Source organism: Rattus rattus, chromosome 4 (assembly GCF_011064425.1).
Source record: "Rattus rattus isolate New Zealand chromosome 4, Rrattus_CSIRO_v1, whole genome shotgun sequence".
NCBI lineage: Eukaryota > Metazoa > Chordata > Mammalia > Rodentia > Muridae > Rattus > Rattus rattus.
The window spans coordinates 169120645-169137196 of record NC_046157.1 but is presented as its reverse complement, the minus strand read 5'-3'; the positions used below and the strand labels follow the sequence as shown (position 1 = coordinate 169137196).

Sequence of the window (16552 nt, the reverse complement as noted above, 5' to 3'; positions counted from 1 at the left end):
GACAAGATAAAATGACGCGTGTCATTGGACAAGAAGGAAGAGAGGCGGGAACAGAGGTTTTAAAGCGGAGGGAGAAACACATGAGAGGGGCCGGAGCGAGGAGGAGGAGGAGCTGGGAGAACATGGCGGCAGATGTTAAGATTCTTCTCTGTGTGTGGTTACAGGTTGTTATGACTATTTTTAAGGGATAGGTGTGTACAGGATTTTGTGCTGTCTGGATGGGCAAATTATATCTTATCAACTGGATCAGAGGTTATTGTGTGGTGTGTTCCTTCATGTGGCGATTTAATTGAGTTCAAGAGAATGTGTGGTGGCAGGATACACCACGCCTGCCATGGAACTGGGATGTGTATGCCTGGTGTGGTAACAACCCATCAAGGGAACTGTGAGTGAACAGCTTGCGGACCGTCCAGGTCAGAAGGAGCCCTGGAGAGAAAGCACAGAGCAGGAACACGACACAAGCCTTTTTATTTTCACCTCAGCAAAACTGATTCCCTCAAACTGTCTTCTGACCTCTATGTGTACATCAAGGTGCACAGTTGCCCATGCGCATGCGTGCGTGCGCGCTTGCGTGCGTGCGTGCGTGCGTGTGTTTGTGTGCGTGCATGTGTGTAGCACACATACACACACAATTAATTAATTAATTAATGGCAAACGATATTTAAACTATGAATGCTTTGGGACATCTGCTTCATTGATTACCATGGTAATTCTTCTTCTTCTGTTTTCTTCAATGATCTCCTTATGTATTATTTGAAATACAATATGTTTTGTTCACAGTATTTTTATACAAGAGTAGATGCCTCGTATCTATGGTAACCAACTTCATAAAGTAAAAGTAAAATATTTCATTTTAGTAAATAGTAAACGATTGCACGATGTCTGCGGATAATCCTTAGGTGTCCATGCTGTCTGCCTGCGTTGACCTCAGCTTTGGACAGAGATTTAGCAAAGCGATCTGATCTCAATGGCGAGGTTAGTTCAGAGGAAATGAGCAGAGATTCTAAGGGCTGTCCTGGGAAATGGGTGAATCTAGCAGTAAGTGATCCCCCTCCACACAGCAAATATTGGTCAGAGATAAATATGGGTGCCAAGACTTCCTTATTTATTAACGTTGCCTGGATGCCCTGGGAATTTGAATTTGTGAAGATACCGTAGAAAAAGTTTAAGGCAGTGGAATCCATGTGATGTATTTGAAAGGCAGACTCTGAGGCATACCGAGTTCCCCTGTAGCCTCTTCACCAGGATCTTCAACTCTGTGGAATTTCATGGAGTTAAGCATAGCCTGTGGAAGAATGCTACATTTAAATTTCAGGGCATGTCACTTAGCTTCTTATCAAGAAGTTGCATTTAAAAATTAGTTGCATCCATTTCTTTTGAATTTAATTCAATTTCAGAAATTATCTTAAATGTATCCTCTAAACTACCAGGTTATTCTGTACCCTAGGATAATCATGTAAAATAAGACATTTATTTGGACAGAACTTTCATGGAAACCAATGGAAACTATTACCCAAAATGATTACAGATGATATTCTTATACTCATCCTATGATTTAGAACATCTTTAAGTGGACATGAAACATTTCTCTTTCCTCTCTCCTTCGTTTTTTAGGTACATCTCAGCCATCTGGTCCAGCATGCCCCAAAAATGTAAAAGATTTTGAGGACATCAAGGGACACACTTCAGAGGCTGTGTTTCATCAGACTAGGGCATTAGGGAAATTGAAGGAAAGTGGAGATGATTATATATCTGCTTCTATAAATGGAAAACAGAACTCCTCCTTTCTCATCGAAGATGAAAAACAAGCTTCGTCTGACAACAACATACCCAAGAGGATGGAGAATGGTTATCCTCCTCCAGTCGTCTCTCATCAGCTAGAGGAAGTCTTGTCGGTGGCCATGTTTAATGACTGTGAAAAATCGTTACCAGGGAAAATTACAACACAGGACTTCTCTAGCACAGTAGAAGTCTTAAAGCCAGCCAAAGGCAAATTTATTAGAGAAGTCAAATGTGGGACTTTCAATGTGCAAGTGGAAACCACAGAAAACACTTTCTGTAAAACAGGAGCACAGTTCCTCACAAAAAGGCGATGTCCAACATGTCACCAACAGTATTCCATCCAGCAAGTATGGAGAGCCTCCAAATCTCGGCGTCGCTTCTCGAAATACAGGTCTGTATGGGCAGAAGAATTCAAACATAGGGTTCCCTCTACACAAGTAAGAGAGATTTCTAGAAGTGAGGTCCCTTCAATGAACATAAGCATTGTAGGAAAAGAAATTGTGGTTAAATACGTAAGTAAAGAACAGAACATATCCATCAATGTATCTCATCTTAAAAGCATAGGAAAATCGGCAAAACGTAGCAGAGGTTCCTTGAATCACACCACGAATGGACCCCGTGAGTCTCCTTCACAGCCTGGCATAAATCTCGTGGAAAAACAGAGGCCTGGAAACCAGAACCAGAATTCAGAGGCTTTGCCTGATGCTCCCTGTAGTGTGAATACTGACCAGAAAAAGAATTCAGACACAGTCGTGGCTTCTCTAAGCTCACCTCCCAGGAGAGAGACAAAGAAACCCAGCACACCACCTTCGGCCCTGAGTGACTCTGAAGAGAGAGATTCTGATACCTCTCAGCAGAAGGTCTTACAAATGACTCAAGACAAGCCCCTGGGGCTGCACGGCTTCACAGCTGACACTTGCCTTCCTCCCTCTTCGGAAACCTTAAGGATCACAAGTTTAAGTAATGGGGATTTAAGTAAAATGTCTTTTGAGGATTGTAGGGATGTGGATGAAGAGAGAAAAAGCAGCTCTGATGTCAGGGAAAATATCACCTCAGAATCCCAAGTACCGCTCTGCACAGCAGGAACAAATGGTCCCCTAAGTGCCATGGGCGGCATGCTTCCCGTTCAAGATGCCTCAGAATCTGAGTTTTGTCCTTTGTCTTGTTTAACCTTGCAGCTCTTGGGAGAAAAAGCAGAAAGCATTGGCTGCAGAGGTGACAGAACTCTGCCAGGAGAAGGCTATGAGAGCTCAAATTCTATATCCTCTGTCAGCAAAGAGGCTACAAAAGCTTCTCCTTTACTCAGTCCATCTCACTGGGGCACCAGATGCTCAAAACCCGGAGAGACTCCTGGGAGCACATTTTCCTGTAGCCAATACATTGAGTTTGAGACAGAGCAAGAGAAAGTACATTGTAGAGATATTCACAAGGCTGTTTTGCATAGCAACTCTTCTGCAAACACACAACCGCTAGAAAGGAAGACCCCACGGAGTCCCGCTGTCAGGACCGCATCCTGCAGCAGTCTAATCTCGAAGAGCTCACTTCATGGCGATATTCGCAGCTCTGTGGAATGGGATCAAACGGAGGGTCATGCACGTCATGTAGGGAGGGCAGGCCTCAGCAGAACGGAAGTGCCAGCCGCGGCCTTCGTAACTGATGAGCTAGAACAGAGACTCACTACTCAAAATGACAAAGAAGGCACAGTTGATTCTAACTCTCCCGTGGCAATACAAAACCCTGGAGAGTCGACCAGCTGTCTGGAAAACGTCGAAGACGACACATGCCAGGCTCCAGCCGTGGTGGAGAATGCATGCCACCAAGATTTCGAAGACTTAACTAGTGAGAATCAAAATGAAGTCGGCTCTCAAATGAAATTTGCCCAAAACTCTACTGAGTCTGCCTGTGTCGGACACACTACAGAAAAGCTGTTTCTTCTTGATAAGACACTAACCAGTGATGAAGACCCAACCAGTAATGGAGACCGCGACATCTGTGGACTGAGCAACTTCCGACAGGAGCCAGCAGAGTGCCAAAGGACCGTGCCAACGGTGCACCCTGAGGAAAATGGAAATGAAAGGACCTTCACAGAAGCTTCCTACCACCCTGTGGACATACCGTTGTCACCTCAGAAGCATAAGGCCCTCAAAGGTACAATGGGCTATGCGGGATGTTTAGATTTTATTATTGTTATATGTTATATATTGTTATACATTGTTATATGAGATTTGAACAGTGTTGGGTGAAGTAATCTACTGCTTGGGATAATTTTTTTTCTTTATTGGTGAAATGTATTGAGCATTTTAGAGTTAATATGAGGGAGAATCTGTCAGCTTGTTTCTTTACACTAACACCAACTCTAGCCATAAATGTGTAGAAAAACCACCATAGCTGCAGCTTAATATAATTTTTTTCCTCTAAAAGATTGATATATTGGCAGATCAGTTTTGTTAAAAATGTTAGCCTGTTCCACTCTCAAAAAGCCTACTATTCTTCTGACCTTGCAAGGTAAGCGTGTTTAAGCGAATAGGAAGAACATGCTTATAGTAAAGTGTGCTTTTAAGCCTTGCTGGTTGTTGCCCGGGCAGGGTTTTTCATGTCTCTAGAGGATATGTGGAATAGTAATTAAACCAAGGACAAAAACCAGAAACACCCTTAACTAATCCCGACTGAACCATCCATAGGACCTTTAACTCCATCACCCTCCAACCACTGTTTTGCGTTGCCTGGTCTTCCTCAAACAGTTGATACAACCCAGGTGCTCTTGAGACCCCGAAAAGGGCGAATATGGAAGCTTTTCATAAGTACATAATGCTGTCTGTCTGGTTTCAATCTCGGAACTGCAAAAAGGTCGTTCTGGTCCCTTCATAAAAGATCCCTGTGTTTCTCAATGAGTCCAAATCATTTAATAGTTAATGTTAGCATTATTTCATGGTATAAATTGAAGCCGTCTTCCAAATCCCGGGTGGCACGCCCAGTGTGCTCAGAAATGAGACCGAGAACGAAGAAACTTATGAAAGACACCATCACCCCTGTTCTCCCATTCTCTTTCGATGAAAGAGTTTAAAAGCAGGAGAAACATTATTTACTCCAAAGTTGTTGTTGTTTTTTTTTAATTAAGAGTAGTAATAAAATACAAGAAGCATAATCCACTACATAAATGTTGCTGTAAAATGTGAAATTTGATTTATGAAAAGTGAATCATATATATATATATATATATATATATATATATATATATATGCTGCACAATTCCCTCCACTGTAGCAAAACCCTAATGCAAAACCTGCTGATTCCAGTGGCTGCCTGCCAGGACCTGTGGGGTTCCAGATACCAGGCCATTCCCATCAATTCCAAGATTTGTGTCAGCGCGAAGTTATTTAGAACTGCGAGGGGACCTAGAGTGTGAGCACTTAGGCTTCCCAGAGGGGACATGTGCTCACCTCAATGAACATCCCTCTCAAGCTGTCTTCCTTATTCCCAGAAGTGTGCTGCTCCACAGACTGCTTCTCCCAACCCAGTTAAAACTCCAAATAAAAACCCAACCACAAACGAGATTACTCTCAATAAACTGAAATTGGCCCTGCTTGGTAAACAACCACGGTTCCCTACATTTCAGCAAAAAAAAAAATCTGTTTCTACGATCTTTTACTTCTTCTCCCCTTGATAAATCTGTTCCGGGTGCAGATTATCTATTTGACCTTCTAGAACCTTCTATCCACCATACTTCCTTACCATGGGCTGCTTCTGCAGTTTGGACCAGTCTTTTTCCATATTCCCACAGGGTCATTATTTATTTTCATTACTTTATTTATTCATTCGCATTACATTTTGATCACAGCCCCCTCCCTCCTCTCCTTGCAGTTTCACGACCCCTTCCCCCACTTCCCCTTGATGTTGCAGGGTCATTCTTATCACGTCTCCTTATGGGTTTTTCTTCACATAATAATCACAGTAAGAAGTTTTCAGAAACCAGATTTCCAATTGCAGTCTGAGCTGCTCTTGCCTGAGTTCATCCTTTTTCCAAATTTTACTTTCATATATAACATTTTCTTGTTTTTAATATTCTGTATATTTTACTTGTTTATATTATCCTTATCAATTAAATTGTTCGTTTCATGAAGGTTGGTTTTATTTTTTTTTCCTTTTCGTATCAGTTATGCATCTACAGCATTCTACAGTGCCTGCTCTTTAAAATCAAGACTCAGTGAGTGTTTGTTGATTGAATTCGGGGAAGTGATATCAGGCTGCTCTGGGTAATACCCTGCTACCGATACCCATGTACTTTTAGACAGAAAGCAGTTCATCAATAAAATAGTTACAGAAATTCTATTTAAATGTATAAATACTTTCATAATTTTGGTTTTCCTATGAGCACTTTTAGACTTTGTCAATACTATTATTGTCCTGCCCTTTCAAGTCAGAACCACACAAACTTTTCAGGGTAGGCAGTGTTTTGAAGGACTTGGGGGTTGTTTCACCAGAAGCTTAAAAAAGACATCTTTGTAAGCACAAAAAAGCCCTGGTATTTGCATTTTGCAAGAGATCCTTTCCCACTCAAAGTCTGTATACATGCATCAAATCAAGAAGCCCAGATACAAGGCTGGGCATGTCAGGAAGTAAGAGAGTCGTGCAGTAGAAAGGAAAGGGCATGTGTTTTAACCCCTTTAAGAATGAAGTTCGAAGTTCTTTACCAGATAAGCCATGGTCTTCTTGGAGTAGAAGTTCTTTGGAGAAAAATCAGCTGAAACCTGTGCATAAGATCTATGCCAATGAACCAGGAGGTGTACATTATATAAAAAAATAAAGTTCGAACTCAAACCAGGTCAGCCTGAGAAAATGGCAAACAATAAAAGAATTCAGTGTAAGGGCTGAGGATTTAGTTCAGTGGTAGGCGCTTGCCTATGGCGCAAGGCCCCTCAGGTTCAGTCCTCAGCTCGGAAAAAAAAAAAAAAAAAATTCAGTGATATTTTATATGGTGTAGACATAGCCATGATTAAACAGTGATTTATATGTAATATGACACAAAATTTGCATGCCGTTTATACAATAGTTGACTTCCCTGTAGTTCTAAAAAAAAGAAACAAGTGATTGTAAGAGACCCGGCAAAGGCCACCGATTCGAGGTCTTTGATCCCAAGCTTATAATCAATACTTAGGAACAGAGAGACGGATGAGACCCCTCTATTCTCTTACGCAGAATGACAACTGTTGCGATAGCTTCCGATGAAATAACTTACGGCGAACCTGGGACTCCCATGCATGTGCTTCTTAATGTGAAAAGCCCAACCTGTCCCAGTTTGGGCCCGGTGCCGCTCCAATTCCCGGTCTTCTCCCCCACTTCCTGGATGCCCCATACTCCCAAGAGGACTACTTTTACATCCGCTCTAAAGGTGCCCATCCAGTCACAATGCGATATGGCAAAATTTCAGTAGTGAGATCATTTTTACAAAACAAACATGGGGAAGCTGGGAGAGTCGGGGTGAAGGAATCCGTGTTTAGTGTGGTGGTGTGCCTTCTTCCTGATACAGAGATCTCCTCTCGCGCTACGTGTGCTGTGGAAGACAGAAAGGCAACACGGTCGGGCTAGTTTTCTTCAGAAATTATGTGGGACATTACCCTCTCCGTGAGGTCAAGGACGGCAAGATTTCATCACTTACTAAAGTCTCAATATCTCAAACATGATTACATTAGGTCTTGATTTCCAAAATAGGAGCTTTCCAGGGGCACATATGTTCAAACCGTAACATTTGTTTAAACGTTTGCATTTCATGAATTAATACATCGTCCTACTAAACTGAGAGCTTATGTTTTTGACAAGGTTCCACCAGGAGCTTTAGTGTCTGCAAACCAGCCCCACGACATCATCTGAGTCACAGAAAAACTCAATGCATACACTGGATATTCATGAACCTAGGGAGAGGCACACGCATGGAAAGAGATGAGACCTAGGTTAAAAGCCTCACACCAAACTCTCTATCTAGTTGAGGTATATGAGGAAAAGCGGTAGTAAACTTGAATTTGGGGAGGTTTTTATATTTAATCACTGATTGAATTGACAGCACTGCACATTAGTAGAAGGGATTTAATTATTGGCTTAATTTGTGTCTCTCTTGCTGAAATAAAACACGGACTAAAATCAGCTTGGGGTAGGGAAGGGTCGTTTGGCTTATGTTAGAGTCGATATTGAAAGAGTCAGGGCAGGAACTCAAGACAAAGCTGAGAGCCTCAATTTGGGTGGAGATCTCGAAGGGACCCTGCTTACTTGATTGTTCTGGCTGGCTCAGCTTGCTTTCTCACACAACCAAAGAGCAAACATAGGGGTAGCAGTGCCTGCAGGCGGCTGGGCACTCCCACGTCAGTCTTTAATCCAGCAAATGCCCCTCAGACGCGCTACAGTCCAGTCTGATGGAGGTGCGTCCTCGATGTATGTCCCCTTTCCCCATGACTGTAGTTGGTGTACAATTGGCAAAACCTAACTGCTACAAGTACATACCACGAGGTTGGGCGAGATTTCTCGACACTTTTTTTGCAAATCTAAGAGTACCAAGCAACAGGAGTATAAATTTATGATTTGCAATTGGTGGAGTTTGGTACTTAGGTATACATGAGAGCATGCGTAGCACAGGACATGTGCTCTCTCCCAATTTGAATATATGAGAGGATTCTAAATCGAAACGAAGAAAAATTACAAAAATCATGTGTTCCTAGGATCAGAATAAACCAATCAAGCTTTCAAAACCATGTGGTTTGCCTAAAAGGTAAAATTTTAAGCAATTCTAAATTATGAAATTATTTTCTAGGTTTTGAGTTTTATGTTTCTGTGTTCCAGGTTTTCTTTCTTTCTTTTTTTTTTTTTTTTAATTTTTTTTCAGTTAGAATTGCACCGTGATATTTTATTGGCAAGATTTTTCTTCTAATAATTCAGTCATTGCTTATAAATGACAGAAGGCAGTAGTTTGCGACTATACAAACCTACATCTTAATTTTCATCTCTGTTGCTCTCTCCAACTTAGCAAGTGGACCACGAAGGAACCGAATGAAAAGTTTTTTGCAATTCTATGTTTAAAACCCTGATTCATATTGTTAGGGTTTAAACCTCGGCCTGTGCGGGGGACAGAACATGCCAAGCCAACATGGTTCCACGTGGACAGGTTTAATGAGAGGAGAGGAGAGGAAAGGCGGGCCATGAGCACGTGGAGGGAAAGGGGGAATGGGGGTAAAGGGACAGGGACAGAGGGGAAGAGAGCAGAGAAGCAAGGGCAAGAGAGGGAGCAGGGGGCAAGCAGCCCCTTATATAGTCAGGCACAGCTGGCTGTTGCTAGGCAACTGTGGGGCGGAGCATACCTGGTTGTTCCCAGGTAGCTGTGGGAGTGGAGCTTAGACAGAATACCAACACATATCCCATCTTGAATTGATGTCTCACTTTGATATTTAATATGGTTTAACCTAGATCAGAATTTGGAGATCAATAACCCCCGGAAGCTCTCACAGGAATTGGCTCTAAGGGGCGGAAGAGCCAGCGATGGTTCCCAGGAAGAAGCAATAGACCAGTGGGCTAGAAGGAGGCAGCAGTTCAAAGACGGCAAGAGATGCAGCTCAGCTGGGGGCAGTTCTGTCATCAGCAACTTCACTGAAGGCTCCGGTGAGTAGAAACCCGTGTTCCTAAGCAGCGGCCGCCTATCGTCTGAACTAAATTCCTGCTGCTTCATCTCTGAAATGCAGATTCTGTTCTTTGAACATGGTGATAGGGGGTTTTGTTGTTGTTTGTTTGTTTGTTTTTTAGAAAGATGCCTTTTACAACAATCAACTCTTCGTTATCCGTTTAAGGAGCTACTACTTGGGAAATGACCTTGGGAAAACACACCTGCAGTATAGCGCTCAGACTTCCTTTCTCTTTAGACACTGGAAGAGCTAACTATAGGATTGTTTACTGAGTTCAATTTGTGCTCTACTTTTTTTATATACATCTTTATATAAAATATGTATAATGTAAAAGGATAAGGTCAATGTAGCTGATAATAAGTGAAATTTTTTTCTCACTTTAACATCTCTGAAATGAAGTCGTAAAACTATCTGTGCTTTTGTGACACAGCTTCTTCGGGCTATAGAGAGTGTGTTCCTTACCAACATTGGACCTCAGCTTCACACACAATGACCTCTGAGAATGGACGATAAGTTATCACTGATGAAAACTGACTAAAGTAAAACACAGAATAATGCCCCGGGGAATGGGGCAGGGAGTTAGTACCTTTTGTAGATACTAAAACTAATGTGGATCCGAGATCGCAACCGTTGATGTAAATGGAGACCAGCCCAACTAGTAGGCATGTGCTACTTGAAAATTATTTACAAAAGCAAAGTGTTTTGAGAACTACTCTGTGAACTACGGTTGATTTTTTTTAAAGGAAGTAAACAAAGAAAAGCACATTGCTATGCTACAGAAAAATGTCTTTGTGAAAACACAGTAGTGAGAATAGTGGGCTGTACCCTGTGGGCAAGCTGATGGGTGACACCAGTGTCATCACAGGCAATGTTATCATTTCTTTGCCATAGTAAAACAGAAGCATGACAAAACACTAGGGGTTGAAAGAAGCCATATTTGTGGGGAAAGGTTATACAGAACATGAAAATATCAAATACTGTGGTACTACCCGCCCGAAAGTTGATATTCTTATGTGATCGTGAAGAATGAAATTCAAATGTTTTATTTTGTTCTGAAAGTTTTTTTTCTTGTCCTTTGGTCTGTGCCTAATTCTTCCAAGTCTTCCTTTGTGCTGGGCAGCGAGAAGTACAACTGGGATTGTATCATTTATATTCTACATGTACTGCTGTATTAGATGTTTCTAGTCTCCTCTGTTGCTTGTATGCCCTGGAAATATCTACCTTAGAACACACAACTTTTATTAGACTCCCAAAGCTCTGATCTTACTGCTTCGCGAATTGGCTCTAATGTTCATTTTCTTCTACCTTCTGTTTCACCTCTACTTTATCAAGTTTTATTTATATTGTGCAATCTTGTATATGCTCTTAAAATGTGTTATTAATACTTAGTATGCTGCAGAGATCTTCCTCATCTTTTTTGGTACCCATTACTTTTTTTCCCTTTTTTTAAATGGAATATTCTCTGTATTTACATTTCATATGCTATCCCCTTTCCCTTCTTATTTCCCACATCCTCTCCCCTCCCCCTCCTTCTATAAGGATGCTTCCACTCCCACCCACCCACTCCAATCTCAACACCCTGGCATTCCCCTACACTGTAGAAATGACACTTCACAGGACCAAGGGCTTTTCCTCCTATTGATGCTGGACAATGCCATCCTCTGCTACATATGTGACTGGAGTCAGGGTCCCTCCATGTGTACTCATTGGTTGGTGGTTTAGTCCCTGGGAGCTCTGGTGGGGTCCAGTTGGTTGATATTGTTGTTCTTCCCATGGAGTTGCAAACCCCTTCTGCTCTTTTAGTCTTTTCTCTGAACAAGTCCCCTTGTTCAGTCCAATGGTCTCCTCATCTGTATCAATAAGGCTCTAGCAAAGCCTCTCAGGAGACACCCATATCAGGCTCCTGTCAGCAAGCACTTGTCATCAGCAATAGTGACTGGGTTTGGTGGCCACATATGGGATGGATCCCCCGGTAGGGCAGTCTCTGAATGACCTTTTCTTCAGTCCCTGTTCCACTCTTTGTCCCTGTATTTTCTCCTGTATTTTGTTCTCCCTTCTAAGAAGGAATGAAGCATCTACATTTTGGCCTTCCTTCTTCTTGAGCTTCATATGATCTGTGAATTCTTTCTTAGGTATTGCAAGCTTCTGTGCTACTATCCACTTGTAACAGGATTTCTTCACTACAGTGATTCTTCTATTGTAGTGACTAATTTAGTTCTGGCCCAGGAAATTTCAGTATCTCTTGTCTTTGGACTCTAGCATTTTTATGTCCACATTAGGAGTAGATAGTGCTACTGCTTGATTCATGGTGAGTCTAAAAGTGCAGGCAGGGCAAGCATGAAATTACCTTGCAGTTTCTGGTGGTGCCCCAAATTACCACTGTCTTGTTTACACCTTGAATCTCTCTAGTTCCTGGCTTTTCACTCTTTCCACGTTCTCAGTGATGTTCATGTGATTCTGTATCAAAACAGTCTCTATACATTATATGCTATGGTGTGATTTCATATCATGATTTACAGATGATATCTAGGTTTCAGATGCTGCCTAGCTCATGGCATAGTGTGAATTCTTATTTTGTCTTGTTCATAAATTCATCTACCCTCTTACAACATACCACACATCACACACACACACACACACACACACAAGTGAGCAGGGGAGAGAGGGCCAACTCTTCTTCCTAATATTTATGTGGACTCTGAAACACCTCCTTCTTTTATCGTGCATCAAGTTCAGATTCTAACCCTGCTTCTAAAAATATGACATTGAGCATAGCAGTGTTTCTAATAAAAAACCCTGCAGAAATTAGGGTCTAAGTAATTCTTGTTTTTTAACGACAGCACCAAAAACTTATCAAAATGGGTAGCTGTGGTCTGTGCCAATTCCACTCTCTCAAAACCATCTCTGAAAACACCTTTCTTTGTCCCTCTGGATTCCTTTCCTACTGTTCACTATTTCGCTAGCACGGGAGTTTCTTTTCTTTGGCCTATGTCAAGGGTCAAGAATGTTCTGGCTTTTTATTAGGTTTGGTTGGTAATACTATCAGGAGACTGCCTATGGGAATGAGTTCCAAACAATATTGCTCCTGGTCTTTCTGAGTGGGAGGACAAGGGCGGCTGTGTCTCTAAAGGCACTGTCCTCTACAGTGACCCACACCACACTGCATTCTACGATGTGAAGTTCTTGGAACTGATAGCATCTGCTCCCTCTTGTAAGATATATTCTCAATTCAAATCGAGCATGCTTTGTTTCCTGAAGGCCTGTCCAAACTGTGTAAACAGTGATCTTCTTAATTATTTATTTTACCTATTAGAGGGCACCATCTTTTTCATACCATATTCCTAGAGTGTACCACCAGGTTACTATCTAATGCTGTTGTAAACAACTTATGAATAAGCCAGCCCTGGGTTATTATACCTACAAGAATAAGGAACATTCCCCCCAACATACCTTCTATATGTTCTTCAGTAGAGGAACAAAGTTGAAATACATTGGAATTTAAAATTTGGTTTAAGATTTTTCAATATGAAATCTTGGTTCAAATGGGTAAGAGCTATGTTTTAACAGTTTAGATGCGACAGGGATACTGGTGTAAGAGTTTTAAAATAAAAAGAATCTAAAGGAGCATACTGTCTCCTTTTGGATTCTCTTGAAGAATTGATTGGCTGTATTAGTTCATTCAGTTTTGTTGACATTTTTCTTTTTGATAACTTCTTTTATTATTTGAGTTTATAATATCTCCTTTTACATTTCCTCTCTCTGGACCCGTCGATACACCCCTCCTTGATCTCTTTCAAATTCATGGCCTCTTCTTTTCATTGATTGTTTTTATATGAATATGTCCATACATGTATATTCCTCAGTACAACTTGCTCAGTCTGTGTAATGTTCTTCGTGTGCATGTTTCCGGGACTGGCCATTTGTGATGGACCAACCAGCTGATGTGTTCTTCCCTGGAAGAGGATGGCTTCTGCCACTCGGCATTCCTCCATGACCCATAGCTTTTCGTGAAGGTTCGAGGCCTACTAGGCTCTTCTCCATCCACTGTAGCATGTCTTCTGTTGTTCTTGTTCTGCTCACGTGTAGAACACCATGTTGGTGTGACTTTATGTGTTTAGCTTTTGACATTCCTAGAAGACACAACCTCACAGCAAACTTCCTGATTTTCTGACTCTTCCTCCCTCTCTCCTGCAATAGTCCTCCATAATTTTTAGTTGCAAGAGTAATTTGTAGAAATATGGGAAATGGCTCCATAATTCTACATTTCGACTGGTTGTGGTTTTCTGTCATGGTCTCTATCTGCTGCAAAGAGAAGTTTCCGTGACAAAGGGAGAAGACTACACTTATCTGTGAATATAAAGACAAATTATTTATAGCATAGCTGGGATTATTCTGGTTGAGCAAAGTCATGATTGTACATTGTCTTCCAACTTCCTTGGCTTCACTTCCTCTGAGTAGTTGGGTAGGTTTCTGGTACCAGGCATAGTTTTCATTCCTGTTGAGAGTGTCTTAAGTCTGATTAGAGACCTGCTGGTGCCACTACCAAGCCCTTAAATGCCGTGCCAGGCATCGTTATGATTCATGGCATCATGTCTGGATAGGACTCTTGGTCGCACCCTTCCTTTGGAACCTTGGGTTGCGCTTTCTGGTACCATGAAAGCTATTGTCATGGAGGAGGCATTCAGGTCAGTTCTAGTTCTGGGACTTGTGTCTAAACACAAAGCCTCTTCAGCACTAGGGACTTATCTTCCACATCTAGGAGACAACCAAGGCTAACAGCAATAGTCCATAATATCTTGAGAATCTCTTAGACAAACCTACCCAACAACTCAAAGGAGGGCTTCACATGCCTGGTGTTGGGGCTTTTCTTAGGCAGAGTTTGGATTTTGGAGGGAAGATTTTTCAGGCCAGATGAGAAATATTTCTCTCTTTTCTTTTCTTTTCTTGTTTTCCTTCCCCCTGTTCCTCCCAGTTCTTCCCCACCACCCCTCCCATCTACGTCTATTCCCTTTTGTTTCTCATTATGAAGAAAACAGGTTTCTAAGAAATATTAATAAAATATAACATGATAAAACAAAATGAACACATCGAAGTTGGACAAGACAAACAGAAGGAAAAGAGCCCAAGAGAAGCCAAAAATCAGATGCTCACTCGTTTGCACACTCAGGAGTCCTATAAAAACACTAAACTGGAAGCCATAACATCTACACAGAGTACTTGGGGCAGACCCCTGCAAACCCTGTGCAATCTGTTTCAGTCTTTATGAGTTTGTATGAGCTTTGATTGTGTTGGTTCATAGAACTTTGTTTTCCTAATGTTCTCTAACCCCTCTGGCTCTTGTACTTTTTCTGCTTTCTCTTCCACAGGGTTCCCCAAGCACCAAAGAGAGGGATTTGATAGGGAAATTCCACTCAGAGCTGCATGTTCCAAGGTCTTGTATTCTCTGTGTATCTGTCTGTGGCTCTCTGTATTTGTTTCCATCCCATTTTCTGCAGAAGGAGGCTTCTCTGATGATGACTGAACAAGGCACTGACCTATGAGTATTGCAGAATGTCATCAGGAGGCATTGTATTGCTACAGTTTTGACATTTTGTTGTTCTTCTGTTTTCGTGTGTGTGTTTAGTTTTACCTCAGGTCCATGGGCTATCTGGTTTCAGGGTCTAGGTCTGCCAAGTAGTATCAGGTATAGGTTCCTTAGGGAGTGGACCTTAATTATATCAGATATTGGTGGGTTATTCCCACAAGTTTTGTGCCACCATAGCCCTAGCATATCTCCCAGGCAGGGCAGAACTGTAGACCAAAGATTTTATGGCTGACTCAGCGTTTATGTTTCTCCTTTGGTAATATGAAAGGTATGTTACTGTACCAAAGATGCTAAAACATAGGGGCAACACATAGGCAAGAGTCCAACTTCTCCATGTTCAGCGATTTGTATAGGAGCTGTCTTCAGCCATGAGGCCTTGCTGTTAGTTGTTGGAGAATAACAGTCTAGTCTTGTCAACAGTCTAAGTTATTTGAGGATTTCCATAGGGCCCCTATTACCAACAACTCCACTAGATGTAACACAATTCTGGTACCGAACACTTCATCACTTGTTGACAACAGATGTATAGTTGGGGCCGTGTCACTCCCATAAGTTTGCAATTTTATTTAGATTGCCTTCAAATATGTATATGTATATGTATATGTATATGTATATGTATATGTATATGTATATGTATATGTATATATATTAGATATCTCTCTCTAAATTTTCTCTCATCTCCTTTTCCCCCTCTATTTGATCCTATTATTCCATCCCTACATGCATCCATAGCCGTCTATTCTATTTCTCTTTACATATATACATATATATGTATAATTGGATATATTTAATTTACATTTCAAATGTTATCCCCTTTCCCAGTTTCCCATCCATGAATCCCCCATCCCATCCCCATCCCCCTTCTTCTCTGAGGATGTTTCTCCCCACCCATCTACCCACCCCTTCCCACCCCCCACCTGACACTCCCCTACACTGGGGCATCAAGCCTTGGCAGGACCAAGGGCTTCTCCTCCCATTAGTGCCCAACAAGGTCATCCTCTGCTCCACATACAGCTAGAGCCTTGGGTCTGTCCATGTGTACATCTATTTCTTTCTTAACAAGATCTGTCTGTACCCCACAGGCCCTTACTCTAAACCTAACCTCTGTGGCTTTATAGATTGTAGTTTTGTTATCATTGACTTAACAGGTAATATCCACATATAAATGAAGACATACTATGTTTGTCTCCTTAGGTCTGGGATGCCTCAATCAGAATAATCTTTGTCCTCATTATCTGTGAAATTCGAGGCACTTGTGTTTCCTAGCAGCCATCAGCAGCATCCCTTCACAGCAATGCTTCCCTTGTTAAAAAATATATTTATTTATTACTGTTTTCTTCTTTCTGAGGTTTCTTTTGGACCTTGAAATAAATTGCGTTTGTTGGGGGGGGATTTGTGTGTGCGTGCGTGCGTGCATGCGTGCGTGTGTGTGTGTGCATGTATCAAGAACATTCATCTGCAGTTTGAAGCTGCAACCTGCATAAAATATCAGGTTATCTATCAGTCCACCAAGAGAGTAGCCAGA

The 16552-nt window shown here is 41.7% G+C and overlaps 1 protein-coding gene across 1 annotated transcript in view; it reads left to right on the top strand.

Annotated features, from left to right (window-relative positions):
• LOC116898587 overlaps nucleotides 1–16552 on the top strand; it is a 116881-nt gene that overhangs the window by 4013 nt on the left and 96316 nt on the right. Inside the window, exons 2-3 of the mRNA XM_032899784.1 lie at nucleotides 1615–3930; nucleotides 9232–9423. Coding sequence (XP_032755675.1) covers nucleotides 1615–3930; nucleotides 9232–9423 — 2508 coding nt within the window. The remainder of the gene's footprint in view (nucleotides 1–1614; nucleotides 3931–9231; nucleotides 9424–16552) is intronic.